Genomic DNA, 24,557 nt, shown 5'->3' with positions numbered 1-24,557 from the left:
CTGTCATACTAAAAGGAGAGGGGCTCTGGGCACAGTCACATTCTTACGCTGGTTAAATCCATAGCTTTGGCATAAAGTTGTAGCCTAAAAGTGACTTAAGTTGACTGACCACAGGCTCCATATTTCTAATGACGAACATCTGAATACTTGCAATGAGCAGCTCATGTTTAGGGATACTTGCCTGCTCTCCCGGAAGTTGCGGGAGGCTCCCGATTTTCTGGTGAGTAGGCACACTTCCTAGTCAGGATGGGGAGATTATTATGGGAATAGGAGGTTTTGCTGAGGAGTAAATGTTCCACATTAATAATCATTTGTTGGTATCACATGGGACTTGTTGAAAGGTGCATTGTATATATATATATTCAATAACCACGTGTTTAAGTAAATTACAGACCTGCAGTAAATTGATCAATTCATTTAGACGCAAGTGGTGTGAATTGCCATTGCAAAGGGGCATTAATGCTGCCATTAGCACTGCAACTGCCCCCCCCCCCCCCCCCCCCCTCTCATCTCACCCGGATTTATGGGGCTGCAAGCAAAAATCCACAAGCCCGGAGGCAGGGTCGGAATGTGTCTGTTTAAAGTTTCACTATGTGATGACTGACTTTTCTACAAAGGACTAGACTGTCTCTTAAATTATCAATGTTTCTCTCAATATTGGCAGTGTGCGCACCACTGTCTCCTCGAGTGTCTTCTGTTCACAATTAGACAGTGTCCTGTGACTGGCAGTGTTTATGGCTTAAATGCCGTTTCTATTACAAATTGCGGGTAGCCAAGGTTCAGTACTCGTCACAGAATATATGTCACAAGTAATACCAATATTGTGTAATCCTCACCAGTAGTATCTATATCCCTAAAGTCGCCCACGTGCTAATGGCGTTTGTTATTTAGATGGCTCCTCCGATGTTGTATAGAGGTGGCTATAATTGATGGTGACACTTATATAGGATCAACTAGTGTTCACAGTCTCTTATTATATTGATACCGTCTCCGGTCTCAGTGAGCGGGGTATGTGTATGTATATTGATGCCACGCGTCTCAGCGTGTATCTGCTAGCCACGTGGGCGACTTTAGGGATATAGATACTACTAGTGAGGATTACATAATATTGGTATTACTTGTGATATATATTCTGTGATGAGTACTGAACCTTTGCTACCCGCAATTTGTTGTAGAAACAGCATTTAAGCCATAAACATTGCCAGTCACGAGTGCGGGTTTGGGGACGGGAGCCGGGACCAGCAGGTACACGCTGAGATGAGCGGCACAAGCAGGGGCGTTTCTACTGAGGAGGGGGCCCGTGTGCACCTCCGGGTGGGCCCCCACCTCTGAACAGCGCTGTAGACTCCGGCTTTGTGCCGGAGTCTTCTGCGCATGCGCAGGTCTCTGGAAACATGGCGCCCGCCATGATTCCCAGACCAATGCGCCCGCCGCTGGACTCCGGTAAGGTAAGTATTTAAATGGGTGCAATGTGTGCTGTGTGGGCCCCCCCTGGACCCAGGGGCCCGTGTGCACCGCACACTTTGCACCCATTATAGAAACGCCAATGGGCACAAGGGTTATCATACCACCATTTACCCATATATATACATCAGATATACGTATCCCTTTAACATACCGCTGATACATGTGAATGATTGGTGGGGTAGCACAGGAATAGGTGATAAGAGACACCTGCAATTTAACAACACACAGTATATATATATGGAGTTAACCATATGGATATAAATGTATAAAATCCAATGTGGATCCCAGTTCAATTAACCGTGTAATGCCACATTGATCTACACACTATTTATGTAATCAGATGTGTAGTATGATATTACATCCATGTAAAGGATTTATCTTTTCAGACTGGATGGCCACATTTGTTGGCTGTGATTAGAATAAAGGGGAACGTGTATGAAATTATATTACATCAGATGTATATAGAATAAAAATTCTCTTGCTGGATGGCTACAGGACAAAGGGTATAATAGAGTGAGATAGATATTTACACTCACTAGTCAAGAAAAAAACATTATACTATACAATATATTAAATGTGTAAATTTAAGACTAGACACTGTCTAATTGTGAACAGAAGACACTCGAGGAGACAGTGATGTGCACACTGCCAATATTGAGAGAAACATTGATAATTTAATGGTGTGTACACACAGTGAGATATTTTCTTATATACTATATAGTCAAAATCGTAAGAAAAGTTAGTGCAGATCGCAAGGTGAAAGTCACCTTGCGATCCCGATTCGATGCTGATGCGCGGTCCCGCACAGTCGGCATCGCAAGCCTAGATAGACTGTGCAGGCAAGACAATTTTGACTATCTCTATAGAAGCGATAGTCAAAAATGACACTTAGCCAAAATCGCACATAGTCAGTATCGCAAGCACACTCATTATGTGCTTGCGATGCCGACCTAGCCCATCGCATAGTGAGAATCGGGCATAGCCCAAATCTCACCGTGTGTATGGGCCTTAAGAGACAGTCTAGTTCTTTGTAGAAAAGTCAGTCATCACACAGTGGAACTTTAAACAGACACATCTGTATCTGTTGAGGATACTGAGAAATAGCATATTACAACAAATATAGATACATGCTGAACATTAGAGATAGTGATAAATTGAATTTTACAGTGGCTTAACTTTTATTTCACATTTGTTTATTATGTCTACACTTTTTTCACTTGCACAATATTTTCGCAGATGTTTTATGACATGAAAATAATAGTTATATTTTAGCATTAATGGTCATATATCATAAATGATATCTGACTTTAAGTATATTGTCACAGAGTTCGAGTGTGCCCACCTATAGGGAATACTTCCTTCTCTTGGTCTTTATATGCTTTCAATTTATTCCTAGGAGGACCTCCCATATAATAAACTTGATATATGTAATAATAAGATGAAAATAAATGAGAAAGGACTTTATGTGACTTATTGAAATTATTGATATAAAAATTACGGGTGTCTGTGCGACCCTCTTTCTATCTCTTGGGAATAGTACCCTGAAGCGCGAGCCATGCGAGGGGACGCAGTACATTAATTGGGGTTCCCTGTGCTGTTAAGGGAAAAAAAGTGACGGAAACAAAAAATGGTGTTGACCTTTTCTGTGTCGACCATATTTCATGTCGACAATTTTCTTGTCAACCTCTTCATGAGTCGACCTTTTGATCCAGGATTCCTTTTCCAATGTCGACCTATCAGGGGACGACCTAATGGCAACGTCATCCTTTTGTCCATGTCAACCTTTTTACTGTCGACCATTTGGTGTCGACCTATCAATTGTCGACCTTCTTACTGTAGATCTATTTAACCGTAACCGTGCCAGCTTCCTGTGTAAGTCATCCTGGTTTGGAACTAAAGAACAAATTATACACTTTATGTGGTAGATAATTGAAATATTATCATAGATACTAGACATGATGTATAAGTGATTAGTGTCTGGTACCTCACTTGATAAGACCTCTCATTATTGGAAGCTGAAATGTAACATTACTAGCTTCATATTATTCCTTACACCTGCTGTCTGACTGATTACAATTGATTGGTGTAATTGCTGTCAGCACAGCTCTGGATAGTCAGACCACAGAGCAGGGTTATTTGCCTCTCACAGCAAGAGACGTGGCGATACTCTAAAGTATGTTATTATCCTGCAGTGCTGGTCACCTCTGTTGCTCACACAGGACATTCTTTCATTCCTTCACATCTTATGGAACATTTGTCCCTGACTGTGTTTGAATTTGGTGAGTTGCTCTGAGGGGAGAATTGGGACTGGAACTTTGTATAATTTGTGTACTTGGAATTTGATCATGTAGTCTCAGTGCCAGACAATGGGGGTCATTCCGACCTGATCGCTCGCTGCAGTTTATCGCAGCGCAGCGATCGGGTCGAATCTGCACATGCACCAGCGCCGCAGTGCGCCAGCGCATGCTGGACGGCCGAAGGCCACTGTACCGTAGTGATTGCCTATGCCTGATTGACAGGCAGAGGCGGTCACTGGGCGGGAGGGGGCTGGACGGCGGTGCGGTCTGGCCAACGCAGGCGTGGCCGGACCGTTGAGGGGGGCGGGCCGCGGCGGCTGCGTGACATCACACGCAGCCTCTGCAACCCGGGCAGCGAAGAGGTTCTCCCGGCCAGCACTGACTAGCCCTGTACTGGGCGTCCCCCTGCATGTCTGAGTGCCTGAAATTTAGCACAGCTACGATCAACTCGGAATGACCCCCAATGTCTGCATCACACTGCTCTACACTTCTCCACACACATTTTGGCACCTGCATGTGTATGATTGAAATTCTTTTTTTATTCCAGCTCTACAACATATTTTATTTAAGAACTCGTATAATATTTGACAAGGCCCATAAAACCTCCCATATATCTTTCTTTTTTTTTAAATTGGTCCTGTTATTGTATTAGCACAACTATGACATAAAAAAATCTGCATTAATGTTTAATTAGCGGGACAAACAACTACAAATCTATTCATAAATTCATATGTTGATGTGTTTTTCTGCTTTGACTTTTCTCTGTTCAGTAGAGTCAATGCTGTCAAACTGCCACTGTCACAAATACGGGGTGCAGTTAAAATACCGGCTGTCAGGATCCCGGCATTCAGTAGACTGACGCCAGAATCCCGACAGCCAGTGAAATACCGACGCTCGCTGTCCCAAACTCCACAGGTTATTCCCACTCGGTTGGTGGGTCCATGTCACTAACTGAGTGGGAATATAACCTGTGGCGAGTGCAGCGATCCACTGGTCCCGAAGCGTTGCGAGTACAGCAGGGGGACTCGCTGCCGGGATTCAGGTAGACAGAATGCCGCTGTCGGTAAACTAACAGCCGGCATCCCGTCTGCCAGTAAAACATACCAGATCTACAATACATGTGAAAGCACAGTAGGAATGGATCTCAGTGTGTAGCTAAAATGAAAGAATGCAGGAGGGGATGGGAAATGCAAATATGTGACCAAATCCTAAATGGCTAATTATACAAGAAACTGGTAGCCAGAACTTGTCTTGATATCTAATCGAATAATGTCTGAGTTGGATTTAGATGCATTGCTATTCCGATGGATGCTTCATGCCAAATGTTATTAGGTACTGTACATAAATTGCTTTATACACATTGTCTGACTTTACCTAGATGTCCGAATCCCACTTTTTGGGCACTGTCCCACCACATTGTCCAGTGAAGAGGGGAGAGAGATTAGGAAGTCTACCTCACACTTCCAGCTCAGAAGCAATTGAATGGATGTGCCATCTAACCATTACAGAGAGGGATTAAAATAAAGGAATAACATTCCCCACAGCCCATGTCAAGTTGCCCTGCCCAATATCAGGATGCCACATGTCCTTTTTAAGCTGAAGATGCATGTAGTCCCACTCCTCATCTCATAAATTTTGGGAGGTATGCATTTGAGAGGGGAGGGGGAGGGGGGTGGAATATATTTTGACTGCATGGCAGTAAGTAGCTGATTTAACTCTCTCCACTTTATCTCTCTCCAAAGTTTAAAAATCTCACATTTAATTTTATATACATTACATATATTAAATTTTATGATTTGAATTATCATTTCCATAGTAGTAAAGCTCATTTACATATTATCAGTGTGCAATCTATGCGTCTGCCAGGACAGTGCAAACCAGAAGTATGGTACTGTAGTTTACATATACAATATAAAGCTTAAATACCTCTTAAATTAAAATGGAAGAAAAATCAGTATGATAAAAAAAACAGCGCTTCCTGAAGTGCCAGAAAGGGGTCTTTACAAATTGACACGGTCCACTATATGAAACTAATCTTATCTGCACCAGACAACCTCGCTCTGTTTAGATTTTACTTTGATCCAAAGCTTTTCATGTACAGACTGCATAGAAATGTCTTAGCCATTTTCTGCAGTAAATGTCAAAGTGCCGATAAATACACATTGCAGAGAACTGATTACCTTACTGCTCATGGATGAAATGAGAACAGATTTTCTCCTCTCTCTTTTTCCCCTTGCCATTTCTCCCCTCCCCCCACCATCTCTCCCTCTTTAGCCTAGACCCCATAGTTGTATATTTGGACAGTTTAACAGCATTATTTAATAGGCTGCAGAAATGTGGATACTTGCACCCCATGTATTGGCCAACAGTGGTAGGGAGGTGTAGATTTAGGGAAAAGAGAATGCACTATGTAGGATAGTGGATTAGGAAGGACTATAATTTCAATGCCATGTGAGCGTTGTTTTTTTTTTTTTTTAGAAAATATATATTGTTATAAGGTTACATTAAAACATTAGGGAAGCAACTGTTTTCCCTTTTACCATGCACAAACACCATTCGATTTCATAAAAAATAAAAGAACATTTGCACCTATGCAGACTTCAATATGGAGCTTGGGAGTGGATAGAGGACACAATGGTTTTAGGGGTCTATTTACTAAGCCTTGGATGGAGATGAAGTGGATGGATATAAAGTACCAACCAATCAGCTTCTAACTACCATGTCACAGACTGTGTTTGAAAAATGACAGTTAGGAGCCGGTTGGCTGGTACTTTATCTCCATCCAAGGCTTAGTAAATAGACCACTTAGGCCAAGTGCAGCAAGGATGTACACATGCAGAGCGACAACCAGACACATATAGTGAAAGCTGTATGAGATCAGGAGCAAGTTCACTGAAGAGGAAGATGATGATGAACTGTTGCAAAACGGAGGTTATCAGTGCTTCCCAGCCGCGCTCTGTCTTACCTCCGCCGCAAGCCCAGGAGTGATCTGTCACCTGTGTGCCCTCCTGATGTCCTGCGCAGCCAGCCGCTGCATTAGGGTCTCCATATCAGCATCTCTGGGACTGGCGGTCATAGCTGATCTCCACGGCCGCAACACGCCAAGGTTCCTGCTGTTTAGCTCCATGCACAGCGCCATGACAGTTCCTGGTCAGCTGATCTCCCTGGATCCAATCCGGAACCACTTCCTCGTCATGTGAGCCATTCACCCAGTCAGCAGCGAGCACAGGGTATAAATTCAAAGTCCCAGCACTGGCAAGCTGTCAGTGCTTTATTGTCTCTCAGTCTGGAGTGAGCTCCAGTATCTCCTGCTGGTAAAGACATAGGGAGTCATTCAGATCTGATCGCTAGGCAGCGATTTTTGCTGTCCTGCATCAGATAATCGCCGCCTATAGGGGGAGTGTTTTTGCTGTGCAAGTGTGTGATCGCATTTGTAGCAGAGCTGCACAAACTGATTTTGTGCAGTCTCTGCGCAGCCCAGGACTTACTCAGCCGCTGCAATCACAACAGCCTGTTCAGGACCAGATTTGACGTCAGACACCCTCCCTAAAAACGCTTGATCCCACCTGCGTTTTTCCGGGCACTCCCTTAAAATGGTCAGTTGCCACCCACAAATGGCCTCTTCCTGTCAATCTTCTTGTGAATGCCCCTGCGAATGGATCATTCGCACAATCCTGTCGCTGACCGGCAATCCCAAATGCAGCCATCTGTCGCATCTGCGAATTGTGGTGCATGCGCATGCGCAGTACGGATCTGATTGGTGCTGTGCGAAAAACGCACAGCAGCGATCAGATCTGAATGACCCCCATAGTGCAATAGTCACCTCTAGCACTTCCTGACTCCCTGGATGATTTAAAGGGCCACTACTGCTATTACATCGCAGCATCTCCAGATTCACTGGTATGCCATTCCGGTGATCCAGAGGGACTGTCCCTCATCCTTTAGCAGCATTAGTGACTTTCCTGGTTCCACCTAGCATCCAGAAAACTGGCTGCGCTGATACAGCACCGTTCAGCATCTGGAAAACGCGCTGTGCTGGTTCCCCCCAGCCTTCTGCAAATCTACTCCGCTGGTTCCATCCAGCATCTGGAAAACCTGCTGTGCTGGTTCCGCCCAGCCTTCTGCAAGTCCACTTCGCTGGTTCAGTCCAGCATTTGGAAAACCTGCTGTGCTGGTTCCTTCCAGCCTTCTGCAAATCTACTCCGCTGGTTCCATCCAGCATCTGGAAAACCTGCTGTGCTGGTTCCGCCCAGCCTTCTGCAAGTCCACTCCACTGGTACCGTCCAGCATCTGATAAACCTGTTGTGCTGGTTCAGCCCAGCCTTCTGCAAGTCTACTCCTCTGGTTACGTCCAGCGTCCGGAAAACCTGCTGTGCTGGTTCTGCCCAGCATTCTACATTTCTGCCTTGCTGGCTCCACCCAGCATTCTGACTTTCATAACCAGAACATTTCAGTCTTCACAAAGACTTTCTGTATTGGTGACAACCCAGCTATCTATTACACTGGTGGATCACTCTACCAGTGTTCCAGTACCACCATAGCTGGTCACCTTCAACCCTAATCCTCTCAGCCAAACCTGCCATTTCTGCATAAGTAGATCATTCATAAAGCCTGCCCAGTTCTATCCACAGCTTTCAAGACCAGACCCAGTGTCCAGTCCTAGTCCGGGTTCACGAATACCTACAGCTGTGACATGAACTGCTTATGATTGGCTCATTACAAATACACTGCTGATCCTGCTAGGTGCTTTTTGCGTTGCTCGTCAAATGTTATGTTGCCGTTTTCACTATCGCCGAAATTCCGGCACCATTCGGGATCCTGGTGCCAAAGCACCTACCGCCGCTGACATCCCAAAGGTAAGTATCGGGGTTAGGGTCAAGCATTAAGGGGAGGGGGGGGGGTTAGCCCCAGCTGCCACCCCCACCCAGTCTTAGCCCTAGCCACCACTCCTGATGTCTTAGCATTAGCCACCAACCCAGGCGGGTTAGGGTAGGGGACAGGGAAGGAGTAAATAATTACCCTCTCCCGTGACGGTCATTTGACCAGGGGCATCCTGATCGCCGGTATAATGTATCACACCCATTATGTCATTGTGTGCATGGTATTTTAGATGGACAGTTTTCATCTGTATTTGATTTTATTTTTATTGATGCCTCAGAGCAAATGTATTTGCAAGACAAACAAATATTTAAAAACATAGGTCTATGTGACGGATGCCTGATATACATGCTGCAGACTAAATGTCCCTCTTGGGCGCAGGTAAACCGGAAATTACAAGTGCCTGTCTTGGTAATGAATTTCAATCCACATATTAGGCAATAAAAAGTGTATTAAGCCAAATGATTCACAAATGGCATTCCGTTTCCTCAATCATCTTATTTAGTTTACTATTTCCTTTTAGGGGGTAACTGGATTCCCCCTATCTCTTGTAGGTTATAAACCAGACCGACTGCCTCATATTGGGGAGGGGTGCGGATCCTACTTCTGTGTAGGGCTCAGCATATGGGTGAAAATATGCTATTTTTGTGCACTTTTCTTTGCCCAACTATACATATGCCCCTTTCTGGTGAGGTGATATCGAAATTACCACTGATGTGTTATTTTATAATTTTGAAGTAGCATTTGCAATTAATGAATATAGTACTTTTATTAAAATTGGCACACCCAAGCCTTATTTTCAACTAGCAGAAGTACCGGCATTGCCTGGGTTTACATTTTCCAGTTATCAATGAGTTGGATGTAACTGTCAACATATTAAAAATAATTAGTAGCTTAGTAGCTCTTCCAACACACCCATGAGGTGGCTGCCCAGTGTCATTTTTGTTTATGGGGTGTTGCCAGTATACCTGATCCCCAGCTTTCCTTTCTTGTCAGTTTATCTTCCATTGCAAGATGGGTTTAAAGTTTTCCTTCTGTAATCAATGTTGATATTCCAAGGCTTTTAGTTACACAACATTTTTTGTCTGCCCACCTCCATTTCTTTTTCATCCACTAGGGGTCACTGGAGTACTCTTGGGATATGGACAGCCTCCATAGCAACAGGGCACTGAATATTTAAATTTAGAACACTCCACCCCTCCATATCCCAGAGTACCTCAGTGTTTTTTCTGTGCTCAAGTAGCAACAAGGTCTGTGGCTTAGTCCACAATTATTTTGAATATTTTTTGATTTTTTAAGTTAATATTTTTTCTTTTTCATACACATCCCTTTCCCCCTTCCAAAAGGCAGGGTCAGGGATAGTGCAAGGTGCTACTAGCAACTGTGGCGTGTCGGTCCTCAATAAATGAGCACCCTCACAGAGAAGCCCCGTCGGAGCCTTACCACAGAAGCAGGAGTCAAGGTATGTTGGTCGGGGCGGTCAGCTCACGCTGCTGCCCCGCTGTGTGGGGACAAGCATTAAGGGGAGGGGGGGGGGGTTAGCCACAGCTGCCACCCCCACCCAGTCTTAGCCCTAGCCACCACTCCTGATGTCTTAGCATTAGCCACCAACCCAGGCGGGTTAGGGTAGGGGACAGGGAAGGAGTAAATAATTACCCTCTCCCGTGACGGTCATTTGACCAGGGGCATCACTTCTCGCCTTTCATCGTCGCTAGTTACGGCACGACGAGCACTCTGGCTGCGTTCTTGGCAAGCGGAGGCAGAGGTCAAAAGAGGTATAGAGGCGTTACCTTACGGTGGCAAGAAGTTGTTTAGTCCTGAATTGGACACATGGATTTCAGAGGCCACGGGAGGAAAGTCGGTTTTCTTACCATTGCCTCCACCGGTACCAAGACGGAGGTACTCTGGACCTGCGTTCAAATCCTTTACACCTCAGTTCTTCAGTTCTTTCGCGGACGTGGCAGAGGAACAGCCACGCCTGGTAGACGGGGTCGTGGACGTGGTTTCCAACAAACCAACACAAGTCGTCAGGACGCTAAGGTCACCGACATGCCAGTGGCATGACGGGCTACCAGCCCATCTCGGTTCTCCGATTGTGGGAGCACGCCTTCAGATGTTCCATTTGGCGTGGTTCCAGACATCCGCGGATGGGTGGATCCGCAATTTAGTGTTGAGAGGTTACAAAATAGAGTTCGACTGTCTTCCGCCACTGCGGTTTTTCAAGACAGGACTGCCTCTGTCGGACGACAAGAGGGCGGTTCTGCAAATTGCCATTCAGTCCCTACTGGATTCAGCAGTTTTGATTCCGGTCCCTGTACACCAACAGGTCAGGGTTATTATTCCAGTATGTTTGTGGTACCGAAGCCGGATGGCTCAGTCAGGCCAATATTGAACTTAAAGGGTCTCAATCGGTACGTAACTTACTACAGATTCAAGATGGAATCTCTGCGCTCAGTGATTGCGGGTTTAGAGCCAAAGGAATTCATGATTGCGCTAGATCTCAAGGATGCGTACTTACACATTCCGATTTTGCAGCCTCATCAGAGATTCTTGCGGTTTGCAATACGCCAGAACCATTACCAGTTTCAGGCTCTACCGTTTGGCCTTTCGTCAGCGCCTCGGGTATTCACCAAAGTGATGTCTGTGATGATAGCTCATCTCAGATCCCTGGGAGTGACAATAGTTCCGTATTTAGACGATCTGCTCATCAAAGCCCCGTCTCAACAGATGCTTCTCCAACATGCGCTGCTAACGTACAATGTACTGGTTCACCACGGTTGGATTGTCAACTTCAAGAAATCACATCTAATTCCGTCTCAACGCCTTCAATTCCTAGGTATGATTTTCGATACGGTCAATCAAAGAATTTACCTACCACAACAGAAAGTACAGATTATTCGCCATCTGGTACAATTAGTGCTCAAGCCACGCACAGTCTCGGTACATTTGTGCATTCGCCTCTTAGGAACAGTGGTGGCGGCTTTCGAAGCGCTTCAGTTCGGAAGATTTCACTCACGTCCATTTCAACTGGATGTGCTCGCACAGTGGTCGGGCTCGCATCTGCAGATTCACCACAGGGTGAGGTTGTCGCCAAGGGCAAGGGTGTCTCTACTCTGGTGGCTCAAGGAACACAATTTAACCGCAGGGAAACTGTTCGGCGGCTGGAATTGGATAATTCTAACGACGGACGCGAGTCTCAGAGGTTGGGGAGCTGTAGTTCAAAATTGTCAACTCCAGGGTCTCTGGGCGGATCACGAAAGATTGCTGTCTATAAATGTCCTGGAACTCCGTGCAATTTACAATGCACTACGTCAAGCAGTACACATGCTTCGCTCTCAGACTGTCCAGGTGCAGTCAGACAACGCAACGGCAGTCGCATACATCAACAAACAAGGAGGAACGAGAAGCCGCATGGCAATGCGGGAAGTAGCTCGAATCCTCAATTGGGCAGAATACCACCAGGTGATATTGTCGGCAGTGTTCATTCCGGGAGTGGACAACTGGGAGGCGGATTATCTCAGCCGTCTGGATTTTCATCCAGGAGAATGGGCATTAAATCCAGAGGTGTTTCACATGTTGGTTCAGCGGTGGGGTTACCCTCAGGTGGACCTGATGGCGTCTCGCCACAATCACCAAACGCTCCAGTATGTGTCCAGAACGAGAGATTCAAAGGCAGTGGCGGTGGATGCTCTCACAATCGCGTGGCCGTACAGCCTAGTGTATCTGTTTCCACCGTTTCCGCTGCTCCCTCTGGTGCTAAAACGGATCTGTCACAGTCATACTAGTGGCTCCTCATTGGCCTCGAAGAGCTTGGTTCTCGGATCTCCACGGACTACTCGCAGACGATCCTTGGCCGCTCCCTGTACGTCCGGACTTGTTACAACAGGGTCCGTTCCTTTATCCCGATTTAGCGCGGCTGCGTTTGACGGGGTGGCTGTTGAGACCGCCCTCTTGAGAAGAGAGGGCATTCCGGAATCGGTTATACCAACCATGTTACGTGCTAGGAAGCCAGTTACGGCAGTTCATTATTACAGAATTTGGCGTGCCTATATAGGTTGGTGTGAAGCTCGTAAGTTTCCGACATCAGCTTTCAAGTTATCCCGTCTTTTGTTATTTCTACAGACGGGGGTAGATGGAGGACTGCGTTTATCTACACTAAAGGTGCAGGTATCTGCGTTGTCAATTTATTTTCAAAGTCGATTGGCTCTATTGCCGTCGGTACACACTTTTCTGCAGGGTGTCCTCAGAGTACAGCCTCCATTCATTCCACCTACAGCGCCATGGGACTTGAATCTGGTTTTAGATTTCTTACAGTCTTCATATTTTAAACACTTACAGCAAGTGGATATAAAGTTTCTCACTTGGAAAACAATTTTTCTTCTAGCCTTAGCTTCGGCAAGGCGTGTTTCAGATTTGGGTGCCTTGTCATGCAAGCCACCGTATTTGGTGTTTCATGATGACAGAGCGGAACTTCGGACGAATCCCGCTTTCCTATCAAAGGTAGTGTCATCTTTTCACATCAATCAACCAATAGTAGTTCCTGTGTTAACAGCACATTCTGGAACTCTGGATGTGGTACGCGCTTTACGCGTTTGTATCCCGAACGTCTACAGTTCGTAAGACGGATACGTTGTTTGTTCTCTATGATGCTGCCAAGATGGGTTGGCCAGCGTCTAAGCAGATCTTATCCAGATGGATAAAACTGACCATACGTCAGGCTTACCTTCATGCTAGGTTACAGCCGCCTACATAAGTAACAGCTCATTCCACACGTTCTGTGGGAACTTCATGGGCAGCTGGTCGTGGAGCTTCTACGACGCAGCTTTCCGTGCGGCTACATGGTCTTCAGTGCACACGTTTGTGCGCTTTTACAAGTTTGATACGTTTGCGGCATCAGCATCTAGCTTTGGCCGCCTAGTGTTACAGGTGCCAAACAGCTCTCCCGCCCACGGGGGAAGCTTTGGTACGTCCCAAGAGTACTCCCGTGACCCCTAGGGGATGAAAAAGAAAATAGGATTTTGGTACTTACCAGGTAAATCCTTTTCTTTGAATCCATAGGGGGCACTGGACGCCCACCCAGAGCAGTTTTACCTGGTTTGTGGTAAGTTCAGGGGATCTTATGGTAACACACTCTCACCGACTGGTTCAAATTATCAAGTGCTGGTTATGGTGTCAACTGTTTAGTTGTCAGTAACGTTATGTGTCAACTTCATTGTTGTCCGTTATGTTATATGTAATACTCCATTGTCAACCTCTCTATAGCTCTGGGATATGGAGGGGTGGAGTGTTCTACATTTAAATATTCAGTGCCCTGTTCCTATGGAGGCCGTCCATATCCCAAGAGTACTCCAGTGCCCCCTATGGATTCAAAGAAAAGGATTTACCTGGTAAGTACCAAAATCCTATTTTCTGTCAGTTATTTTAGTTCATTGATTTATGGTTACTGTATGTCAGTAAGTTATTTCAGGTCATTGAATTATGGTAATTTCTTTCAGTTATTACAGTTCATTAAAGTTTTCATCCAAATCCAACCAGTGGAAGGATCAGAATACTGTGTCAAAGTTCTGCCCAGTGTACACCAACGGGAGGTCCCGACCCCCTAATATGTCTTCTGGGATCCAGTGTTATCACTCTGTAAAGTTTTTTCCAAATCCATCCAGAACAGACTACCTGGGTCAAAGTTCTGGCCAGCGTACACCAACAGGAGGTACGACTGGGAACCCAACATCCCTTTGAGATGCAATGTTTCCACTCTGAAGTTTTCTTCCAAATCCATCCAGTGTCTATCATTCAGGGTGCTGGGGGGAACAAAATGTGTTTTTTTTCTTGCTTAGAAATACCCCTCCCTTTCAAGCACCTGAATGATATCACTAAGACAATTGAGCATCTACCACTATATTTGCTTGTTGTGAGATGCAGAGAGGAGCTTGCATTAGGAGGAGATGCAGGTCCTGACATGCCAGATGGAGCATTATGGGGTTGCTCCAAGGGGGGTAGCTCTTAGCTTAGATATATTGTAGCAGGGAGCCATTATCATGTGGCTCCTTGCTGGTTAATCATAGACCCAGATTGGGATTGTGGAGGTGTGGGATGTGGTGCCCCTGAATTGGCGGAGCTGGATGGCTTTAGTGTGGCATACCCTTAAATTATTAACACTTACCACATACTAATTTCTTTAACACTATTTCTTATTTTAATTACATCTGATTTTTGTTTCACTTTCTCTATAGCTTCGGCTTTTTAAACACTAATCTATTAATATTATAGTTTTTCACTGGTATGCTGCCCTGGGCTGTCTGGTTTATGCTGATTTTTTGGGGGTTCCTCACCCTGCACCTAGATATAGTGCTAGGGACCCCCAATATATATACAGAGAGGCCTTGACATGGCTTGGGGGCTTACACATATATTTGCATAGATATATGTTACCAAGATCTCTGAATTCTAAGATATTGTATGGGATTTATATCTGGTTACTGCTATCATTCAGGGTGCTGGGGAAGACAAAATGTGTTTTTTTCCATCCTGTGTCGGGCCTGGAGCAGGCACCCCGGGTCAAAGTTCTGACCAGCGTACACCAGCGGGAGGTCCAACTGGGACTCCAACTCCCTAGTATGTCTTCTGGGATCCAGTGTTACCACTCTGTGAAGATTCTTAAAAATCCATCCAGGGAAAGGCCCAGATCAGGCTCCCTGGGTCATAGTTCTGTCAGACGCATTCCGTCGTGAGGTCCGACTGACACCAACCCCCTAGTACATACTGTAGTACAGTGATGGGGAACCTTTGGCACTCCATCTGTTGTTGAACTACACATCCCAGCATGCCCTACTACAGTTTTAGCATGGCCAAATAGCAAAACTGTAGCAGGGCATGCTGGGATGTGTAGTTCAACAACAGCTGGAGTGCCAAAGGTTCCCCATCACTGCCCTAGTATGTCTTCTGGGATCCAGTGTTACCATTCTGAAGTTTTCTTCCAAATCCATCAGGCTCCCTGAGTCACAGTGCTTTCCAGCGCTTTCTGCCATAATGTCTGACCTGGACTCTAACCCCCCTAAAACCTCTCCAGGATCCAACCGTACCACCTTGCATTGGTTTCATCCCAATCGGGGCAGGGGTGTCCGAATGCATAAACGGACAGACAGACAAATAAACAAACAGACCAATGAATTTTAAGGCCCGTACACACTGGTCGATATATCGGCCGTTCTCTTGAACGGCCGATATATCGCGGGACCGTCGGCCAGTGTGTACGGCCAATACGTCTGTGAACTCCGTTGTTCACAGATGTATCGCGTCGGCCGCGCAGCACAGCCGACGGCCAATATATCTACCGATATATTGGCGCGTCGCTGTGTGTGTACGTACACATGCTGCGGCGGCCGGCTGTGATTGACAGCTGAACTGGGCGGGTGTGTGTACACGCCCGCCCAGTTCCTGACGTCAGTCCCTGACGGATCGGGCAGTGTGTATGCACAGCACACTGCCCGATCCGTCCATAGATATATCTGCAGATATATCTATTAGTGTGTACCCACCTTTACATATAAGAAATATGGCCATATTTTTCATAATTATATTTTAGACTTTTTAGTTTTTATTATTTTAATTAACGCTAGGGCAGAGCACCTGGATGTATGGACAGAGCACCTCTGGACTGATACTGATAGGACACACCAGCCCCTGGATGTACACACAGTATACTGTATTTTTACTTAACACTGGGGCAGAGCCCCTGGATGTATGGACAGATCACCCCTAGGTGGATAGATACAACAGACATTGCACCCCTGGACTGATACACCATCCCCCCACAGCAGCCATCTGCCTCATGCCCCACAACCCAACACTGATAAAGACACGTCCATTCAGTGCACTCTTCACAGCCAGAGTAAAAACGGCACCAATCACCGGGATCTTTATATAATCCAAAATCTTGCGACACAGGGATGATGACATTTTGCCTCGTTTTGGGATTCAAGTCCGTCAGGAAACACTAAACCGTACTCTGATCTGGAGTGTGTCCTGTTCACATATTTCCATCTTCCTTTAACCACTTAACTGATGATTTTTTTTACCCCACAAAAGCTCTCAGTAATTGTTGTTTTATTTTATTACTTAATAAAGTTTAAAAAGTATTTTTAATAAAATATTAAAATATTTTATAAAAAAAAAATATATATATATATACGTATATCTAGGGTGTGTCGTCCCCCCCTTCCCCATGGTGTCCATAGGCCCCTATTATAACAACTTCCCACCCCCCATAGGCAGTAGGCCTCCCAGTGGTATTAAATACTAATAATAGTACACCCCACACCCCTTCGTAGCATAAAAAAATCCCTGATTTATATCTATCTGTTCACTACAATTTACTAACTACTAATTTTAGCTCTTCACCAATTGAAATCAATGAATATTTCCCTGATACTGCTGCAGTCTGTGCTGCACACCTAATAATGGGGGTCATTCCGAGTTGTTCGCTCGCAAGCCGTTTTTAGCAGCTTTGCACACGCTAAGCCTACGCCTACTGGGAGTGCATCTTAAAATTGCGAACGATGTATTCGCAATATTGCGATTACACACCTCGTAGCAGTTTCTGAGTAACTTCAACCTTACTCGGCATCTGCGATCAGTTCAGTGCTTGTCGTTCCTGGTTTGACGTCACAAACACACCCAGCGTTCGCCCAGACACTCCCCCGTTTCTCCGGCCACTCCTGCGTTTTTTCCGGAAACGGTAGCGTTTCTTCCCACACGCCCATAAAACGGCCTGTTTCCGCCTAGTAACACCCATTTCCTGTCAATCACACTACGATCGCCAGAACGATGAAAAAGCCGTGAGTAAAAATCCTAACAGCATAGCAAATTTACTTGTCGCAGTGCGGACATTGCGCATGCGCATTAAGCGGAAAATCGCTGCGATGCGATAAAACTTACCGAGTGAACAACTCGGAATGACTCCCAATGTTCATGGTGATGTACAAACAATACGGAAAGCTGTAATGAAGTAGTGTGAGTAAGCAGCCGCATGTTTCTCTATCTACACTGACCTGTCATCTGTTTGCTTACCTCACAACAGGGAAAGTTACAGTAATTAAATCAAAGGCTGCATTGCTAGGAGTTACAAATACTCAGACTTCGCTTTTCCATATGTCTAAATGTTTCCAGACAGCCCCCAACTTCTATTTGTATGATTACCTTTATTTTCTATAAATTCTGACTTTTTCAGTTGGGAAAAACAAGCACAGGGGTTTATTTTTGTTTGCTTCGTAAATACAAGTAGGAATTCAATATAAACCTTCCCACTATCATGTGAACACTTTCACATTAGTAACATTGTGCTCAGTAAATAGACATCTGTGGGATATCCTATTAGCAGTGGTAATTTACTGCTGCTTATGGATTCCCCTGGGGCTATCCTATTAGCCCTGATGCTGGTGTGCTCCTCCCCTGATGGCGACCTCAGCCACCCAAACCATTATCTCCGATAAGCACCCCTTCAGAGCCGCAATAACACATGGGTCCTGGAACTTATCTTGGATCCCAGTGTTATCGCCTGCATGTTTTGGGTGTAAAAAAAGGCCTTTAATTGGATAGCCCAAAACTCACCATCTGGTTAAATTTGCAAAAAAAGCAATTTTTTTGGAGCTGAAAAATTTACGGGCCTAAAAGGGAACCCCAAATGTTCGTAGCAGATCACTATTTATTAGTGAAATCCAACCAATATAAAAATAGGAATTATTTAAAAAAAAAAAATGCTATTAATGCTAATATATTAAATTCCGATAGCTAATAAAACAAGTTAGAGACTTAAAAGTAGGTCATACTGATTCATCCTCAGATTGTTCTCATGACAACCCCAATGATGACAAATATATAAATATGATATTTTTAACACAGAATATATGAATAAACTTAAATTACATGCACATAGGTGGTCATTTCGAGTTGTTCGCTCTGTAATTTTCTTCGCATCGCAGCGATTTTCCGCTAACTGCGCATGCGCAATGTTCACACTGCGACTGCGCCAAGTAACTTTGCTATGCAGTTAGGTATTTTACTCACGGCATTACAAGGTTTTTTCTTCGTTCTGGTGATCGTAATGTGATTGACAGGAAGTGGGTGTTTCTGGGCGGAAACTGGCCGTTTTATAGGAGTGTGTGAAAAAACGCTACCGTTTCTGGGAAAAACGCGGGAGTGGCTGGAGAAACGGAGGAGTGTCTTAGCGAACGCTGGGTGTGTTTGTGACGTCAAACCAGGAACGACAAGCACTGAACTGATCGCACTGGAAGAGTAAGTCTGGAGCTACTCAGAAACTGCACAGAGAAGTCTTTTCGCAATATTGCGAATCTTTCGTTCGCAATTTTGATAAGCTAAGATTCACTCCCAGTAGGCGGCGGCTTAGCGTGTGCAATGCTGCTAAAAGCAGCTTGCGAGCGAACAACTCGGAATGAGGGCCATAGTCTTTATTCTTTCCTGTTTGAGATAAACATAGATAATTGGGTTTTCAGTCTTCAATTACATATTAAATTAGTGGCAATGGCCTGGAATCATTTTAGTGTAATTTATATTTAATGCATACGGCTGTTTGAGAAGTCAGAATTCAAATTGTGTACTGGATCCTATTCTGAAGGATTTTTGACACATTATAATACAAAACAGGGCTCCTATGAAAGGGATGCAGTTAATTTGCCGGCAGTCGAAATCCCAGTGGTCAGGATACCGACACCGGAATCCCAACTGCTGACAAAACCGACAGCTGGAATCCTGGCTCACAGGGGCTATTCCCACTCGTCGGTGTCCATGACACTCATAGAGTGGGAATAGAACCTGTGGTGAGGGCAGCATGCCACAGAACCCACAGCGCATCGAGCCTGCAAGGGGACTCTTTGAGCTTGCTCTGCTGACGGCATACTGACAGCCGGGATGCTGTTGTCGGTTTCTGACAGCCGGCATTCTGACCGTCGGTAAATCATACTGAACCCCTATGACCCTATGGATAGGTTTAGATGTCACATTGCAGTCAATTACTCCATGCAAAATGTCTATATGTCTGGGATTCTCTACTGGCTGTTTTATCAGGGTACATTTCTTTGATAGCCACAAATAAATAATAGTGAGATTGCTTGTAAAAAATAGCAGATTGTTACAATAACCCCTTTTTGGCAATCAGTAGCAGTGTGGCTGTCCAGTGCCTGTGGCCATCCAATGTTCAGGAGCGACTCGCTCTGATATGTATTGGTAAGGGCTGTCTTGCTAAACAGAAAACATGTGGAGAATGTGAGAACAATACACAGCATGTATTGCTAGAGACGAGGTGTGTGTGTGTGGGAAGGGGGGGGGGGTTATCTAATAAAGATAACTGACAGAAAAAAACAGCATACTGCTATAAAAAATGTTTTTTAAAGCTGGCATTTTATTTGTACATAAAATACAGAATTCTTAATTAGTCACATTTGCAATTGATAAAGCACTCGTTATGTCATGATGCTGCTCTGAGTGGTCCTAAGTCTAGAAGATGACAGTCCCCATTCATGTGATTTTAAACAGCAGGGTAACTTGGAAGGAGGTAACCCTGGAGCCTCCATTATGGCACTAGAAGGACCAACGCACGGTGTCAGCTGCTGATCACACAGACATACACAAAATGAAAGAAGTGACAGCAGTTTCTAGAAATAGAACTGTCATCCAGAAAACAAGCACACATCAGGCCGTATAGCATGTTACCGGGATTACTGGCATTCATAAGCTTTGATGACAGTCAGTGTTACCGCTGGTTGTGTTAATCCATTTGAAGCTACAGTTATCAGCCACAGGTGAATAACTCCGCAGCTCTTTATTATCCACAATTTTTATTGGCCCTCACTTTTAAATGTCATTACAAACCAAATGATGACAATCTGTTTGATCAGGACCTTTCAGTCACAGTCCTAGTGGCAATCAGGGCAGTCAAGAGCCGGGCTGGGCCCAGGTACTTTTCAAGGGGCGTGGCCAAATCACAGGGGGTGTGGTCATGTACTTTTACAAAATACTGACAAAAATGTAAAAATACTGACAAAAATTGTATTTTAAGCACCTCCATGGCCACACTGCAGCCCAGTACACAGCAGAGTGTGCTGGGCTGAGGAGAAGGGCTGCAGCTACTGCTGCCAGGTAAGGGGGAGGGGGCCTGGGCCCATACAGGACCCTCACTGGGCCCTTGCGTCAGACCTGGGCCCGGGTAATTTGTACCCTCTCCCCCCCTCTCTCGACACCACTGGTGGCAATAGGCAAAGTATTAAGACCATCCATTACCAAGTGTATACTAGTTAGAAGTTTCGCTATGTTTATCGCCTGTGTGTGTACGCTTTATTGTCATTGTGTGCTGCTGTTCCAGTCTGATGTATTTTACATTTGTCCTTTCTTATAGATTTGGAAATGGAACTGATTTTTCTCCAGAGGTCGAGGACACTGATGACCCAACAGCTTATGTTACTAATTTGTCCTATTACCATCTGGTTCCATTTGAAACAGACATTTTAGACTAAAGCTATCACAAACATGCCAGGATTTCTTTACCGTGAAGGTAAAAACTCATCAGTGCTGCTATCCCTGTGGCCTTCTATAAACTATAGCAACTAGCACATAGATCACAGTAAGTAGAAGTACAGCAGAACTTACAACATGCCTTAATATCAATAAGAGGCAGAAGAAACGCTTTGGAAAGCTTAAAGCAAGTTTGCTGTAATTATCCATACCACAATACTTTCCTGGCCTGTTACCGCATGCACCCAGGCCTTTGCGACTATAGTGCATGATCATGGCTACCGGCTCCTACACGTGTTACCAGAGTATTGGGGATCTAGGTACCGGCAGCAATAAGTATACTCTTATTTACCGTATGTCACATCCACTAGAGAAAATGAAGGATTCCGTGGCGCAGTGTTTCAGTATTATGACAGTGTGTTAAGAGCAACAAGTGAAAAATGTTCAAAAGCTGAACTTGTGCTAGATTTTTTTTTAATCTATGATATCGTTGTAATGAGAAGTTGTAAAGAAGACCAGAGTTTGTTTGCAGTTTCCAAATGGACATCAGTATGTTTAAGACTACGTATGCCAAATGTATGTCAGATGAGAGCCAGCATTGCTGGGTAACTGCTTATGTTGCACACTTGCAGCATCTACGTTACAATGTAGGTTCCTGTGCAATATTAACCTTTTGGATTCTTTGTTTTGTATAGGGATTTCTGCTGGAATGGCGTTTCCTTTGGTGGGTGTAGACTTAATTGCTAAGTTATAAATAAAACACACACAACAAATCTTCCCAATCTGCATACTAATAGGAACTACATTCTAATGTAAATAATAGTAAATTATTGAAAATCCTAAATCTTTTATACAGTACGTTTTAAAATCTATTTTATTGAAATCCAAAAAATATTACTCGCAATAAATATATTTAATATCTGCTTTGTGTGATGTTTTAAACTTTCTTTAAACAGTATTTTTTTTAATGTATAAGAAATGGATTAAAGTAACAAGATCGAAAAAAAAATAAACCTGTCCAATCAATGGATTTAATAAATTGGGTAGAAACATATCCGACTACGTGCTTAGAAAAGTAATATCCAGTGATATCGTTGCCTAGTGTGTGGCCCAGAACTGCCTTCTTAAGTGCTGTAATCCCAGATGACTCCTGGCACTATGTGAGTTTGACTTCTGCATGTCTACAATAAATCTACAAGCACTTCATTTATTTGTGTATTTTAGTAGTTTATACAAAAATACTGACTTCAATATGTTAGGTAGAATAGGAGGAGATGTATAATGGTTAGACGTGTTTCTGACTGTAAGAAAGTACTTTTACCCTGCAATTTCATATTCAAGAAAAACATTTCTCCTGAGAGAGGAGATAAGGGGATGATTATTTTGTCAAAGACATGGCTCGTGGGGAATTTCTACTAGGATAGAATGAAGATGTCAGTTATAAAAGAAACATTGCTTATTCGGTTATTCCTCATTCTGACTACATTTACAACAAATACTGAAAATAATCTTCAAGCTCTATAGGGATGTGTTCAGGATGCCGGCGGTCAAAATACAGTCGCTGGGATCCCAACCGCCAGAATGCCGGCAGAGCCGCCACAGCTATTCCCACTCCTGGGTGTCCACGACACCCAACCTGATCTATTACTATTAGAGTATCACATTTGTCTGTAAGAAAATGCCTGGAGTCATTAACAAAGATCAAACTATATTAAGGCATTAAGAAGAGAAGCAGAAATGTGCACAGGTTAGAGGGATATTTTGTGGAGTGAGGGAGTTTCATGGAAAGTGTGGAGTAGAAACAGTGACATATACGGTATGTTTATGGTATAGTTCATAAAATAAATGTCATTTTCCAGAGTAAGATTATTGAAAGGAAACAGACAGGTGGAGATATATTCATGGCTGTTCCTTACTGTGCCATTATCTGGGTAGTAAACACGTCGGTCTGTGTGCCCACATCTTTCACTGCCCTATGTGTAGTAATGAGCGTCATTAAGAACCATGGCCTGCCTAGGGCTACTGGCACCTTTTTGGAGCACCACTCCCCACAGTAACAAATACATTCTTGTAGCTACATTCTGCAATACATCTTTCTCATACGTCCTAGAGGATGCTGGGGACTCCAAAAGGACCATGGGGGGTATAGACGGGATCCGCAGGAGACATAGGCACTTTAAGACTTTGAATGGGTGTGAACTGGCTCCTCCCTCTATGCCCCTCCTCCAGACTCCAGTTAGATTCTGTGCCCAGAGAGATTGGACACATAACAGGGGAGCTCTACTGAGTTTCTCTGAAAAGACTTTATGTTAGTTTTATTATTTTCAGGGAGCACTGCTGGCAACAGGCTCCCTGCATCGTGGGACTGAGGGGAGAGAAGCAGACCTACTTCTGTGAGTTTCAAGGCTCTGCTTCTTAGGCTACTGGACACCATTAGCTCCAGAGGGTCTGATCACTTGGTTCGCCTAGCTGCTCGTTCCCGGAGCCGCGCCGTCACCCCCCTCACAGAGCCAGAAGAAAGAAGCCGGGTGAGTAATAGAAGAACAGAAGACTTCAGTGATGGCAGAAGACTTCAGTGTCTCTGAGGAACCGCACAGCGGTCGCGCTGCGCGCAATTGCATCCACACACAAGCGGCACTACACGGGTGCAGGGCGCTGGGGGGGCGCCCTTGGCAGCAATATACCTCATATTTTATAGCCTGGCAAAGAGGTATACAGTGCATAGGCACTGTATACAGACCCCCGCCAGTATAAAAACATTTTAAAAAAGGAGCGGGACTGAAGCGTGCCGATAAGGAGGCGTGGCTTAGCCCTCACATCTCTATCCAGCGCCATTTTCTCCTCACAGAGACGCTGGCCCTACCATAGCACGGATGCACAGTCCACAGTGTAAAACGAGGGGGGCACAGTTGTTTAGTGCAATTTATGTACATAAAGCACTATATATATATATATATATATATATATATATATATATATAAAGAGCGTGTGGTAAATGAGATGGTAAACGGTTTCTGTGTTTTCCCTGTCAGATACTGGGATCTACCTCGTATAGTCTGTATTTAGTACACCTGTGTCGGCATGTGGGGGTGCACTGCCACAAACAGCTGTGGGAATCCCTCTGTCAGCACGGCCGACTCCTAATGGTGCTTGATTCATAAAATTGAGTGTCGGCATGTCGGTAGTTGTATGCTTTTCCAAAAGAAAAATCTATATGGAAGACACAGACGTGTGTGGGTGACCATGTCGGCACCAACTAATCTGACTGGGTATAAATTAACATGAAAATGTGATGCATTTCAAAAAGCTATACCTGTATATGTATGTATATGTATGGTACGGTTGCTTTGATCTGTGGCTCGAGCACAAACGTTGTAATATTGTGGGGGCGTA

General features: G+C 44.6%; 1 protein-coding gene across 1 annotated transcript in view; it reads left to right on the top strand.

Annotated features, from left to right (window-relative positions):
* PXDC1 (PX domain containing 1) overlaps window positions 1–22,086 on the top strand; it is a 119,822-nt gene extending 97,736 nt beyond the window's left edge. Inside the window, exon 5 of the mRNA XM_063923070.1 lies at window positions 21,049–22,086. Coding sequence (XP_063779140.1) covers window positions 21,049–21,166 — 118 coding nt within the window. The 3' untranslated portion in view covers window positions 21,167–22,086. The remainder of the gene's footprint in view (window positions 1–21,048) is intronic.
* The last annotated feature ends 2,471 nt before the right edge of the window (window positions 22,087–24,557 follow it).

Source organism: Pseudophryne corroboree, chromosome 5 (genome assembly GCF_028390025.1).
Source record: "Pseudophryne corroboree isolate aPseCor3 chromosome 5, aPseCor3.hap2, whole genome shotgun sequence".
Taxonomy (NCBI): domain Eukaryota; kingdom Metazoa; phylum Chordata; class Amphibia; order Anura; family Myobatrachidae; genus Pseudophryne; species Pseudophryne corroboree.
This window is presented reverse-complemented; position numbering and strand designations above follow the sequence as displayed.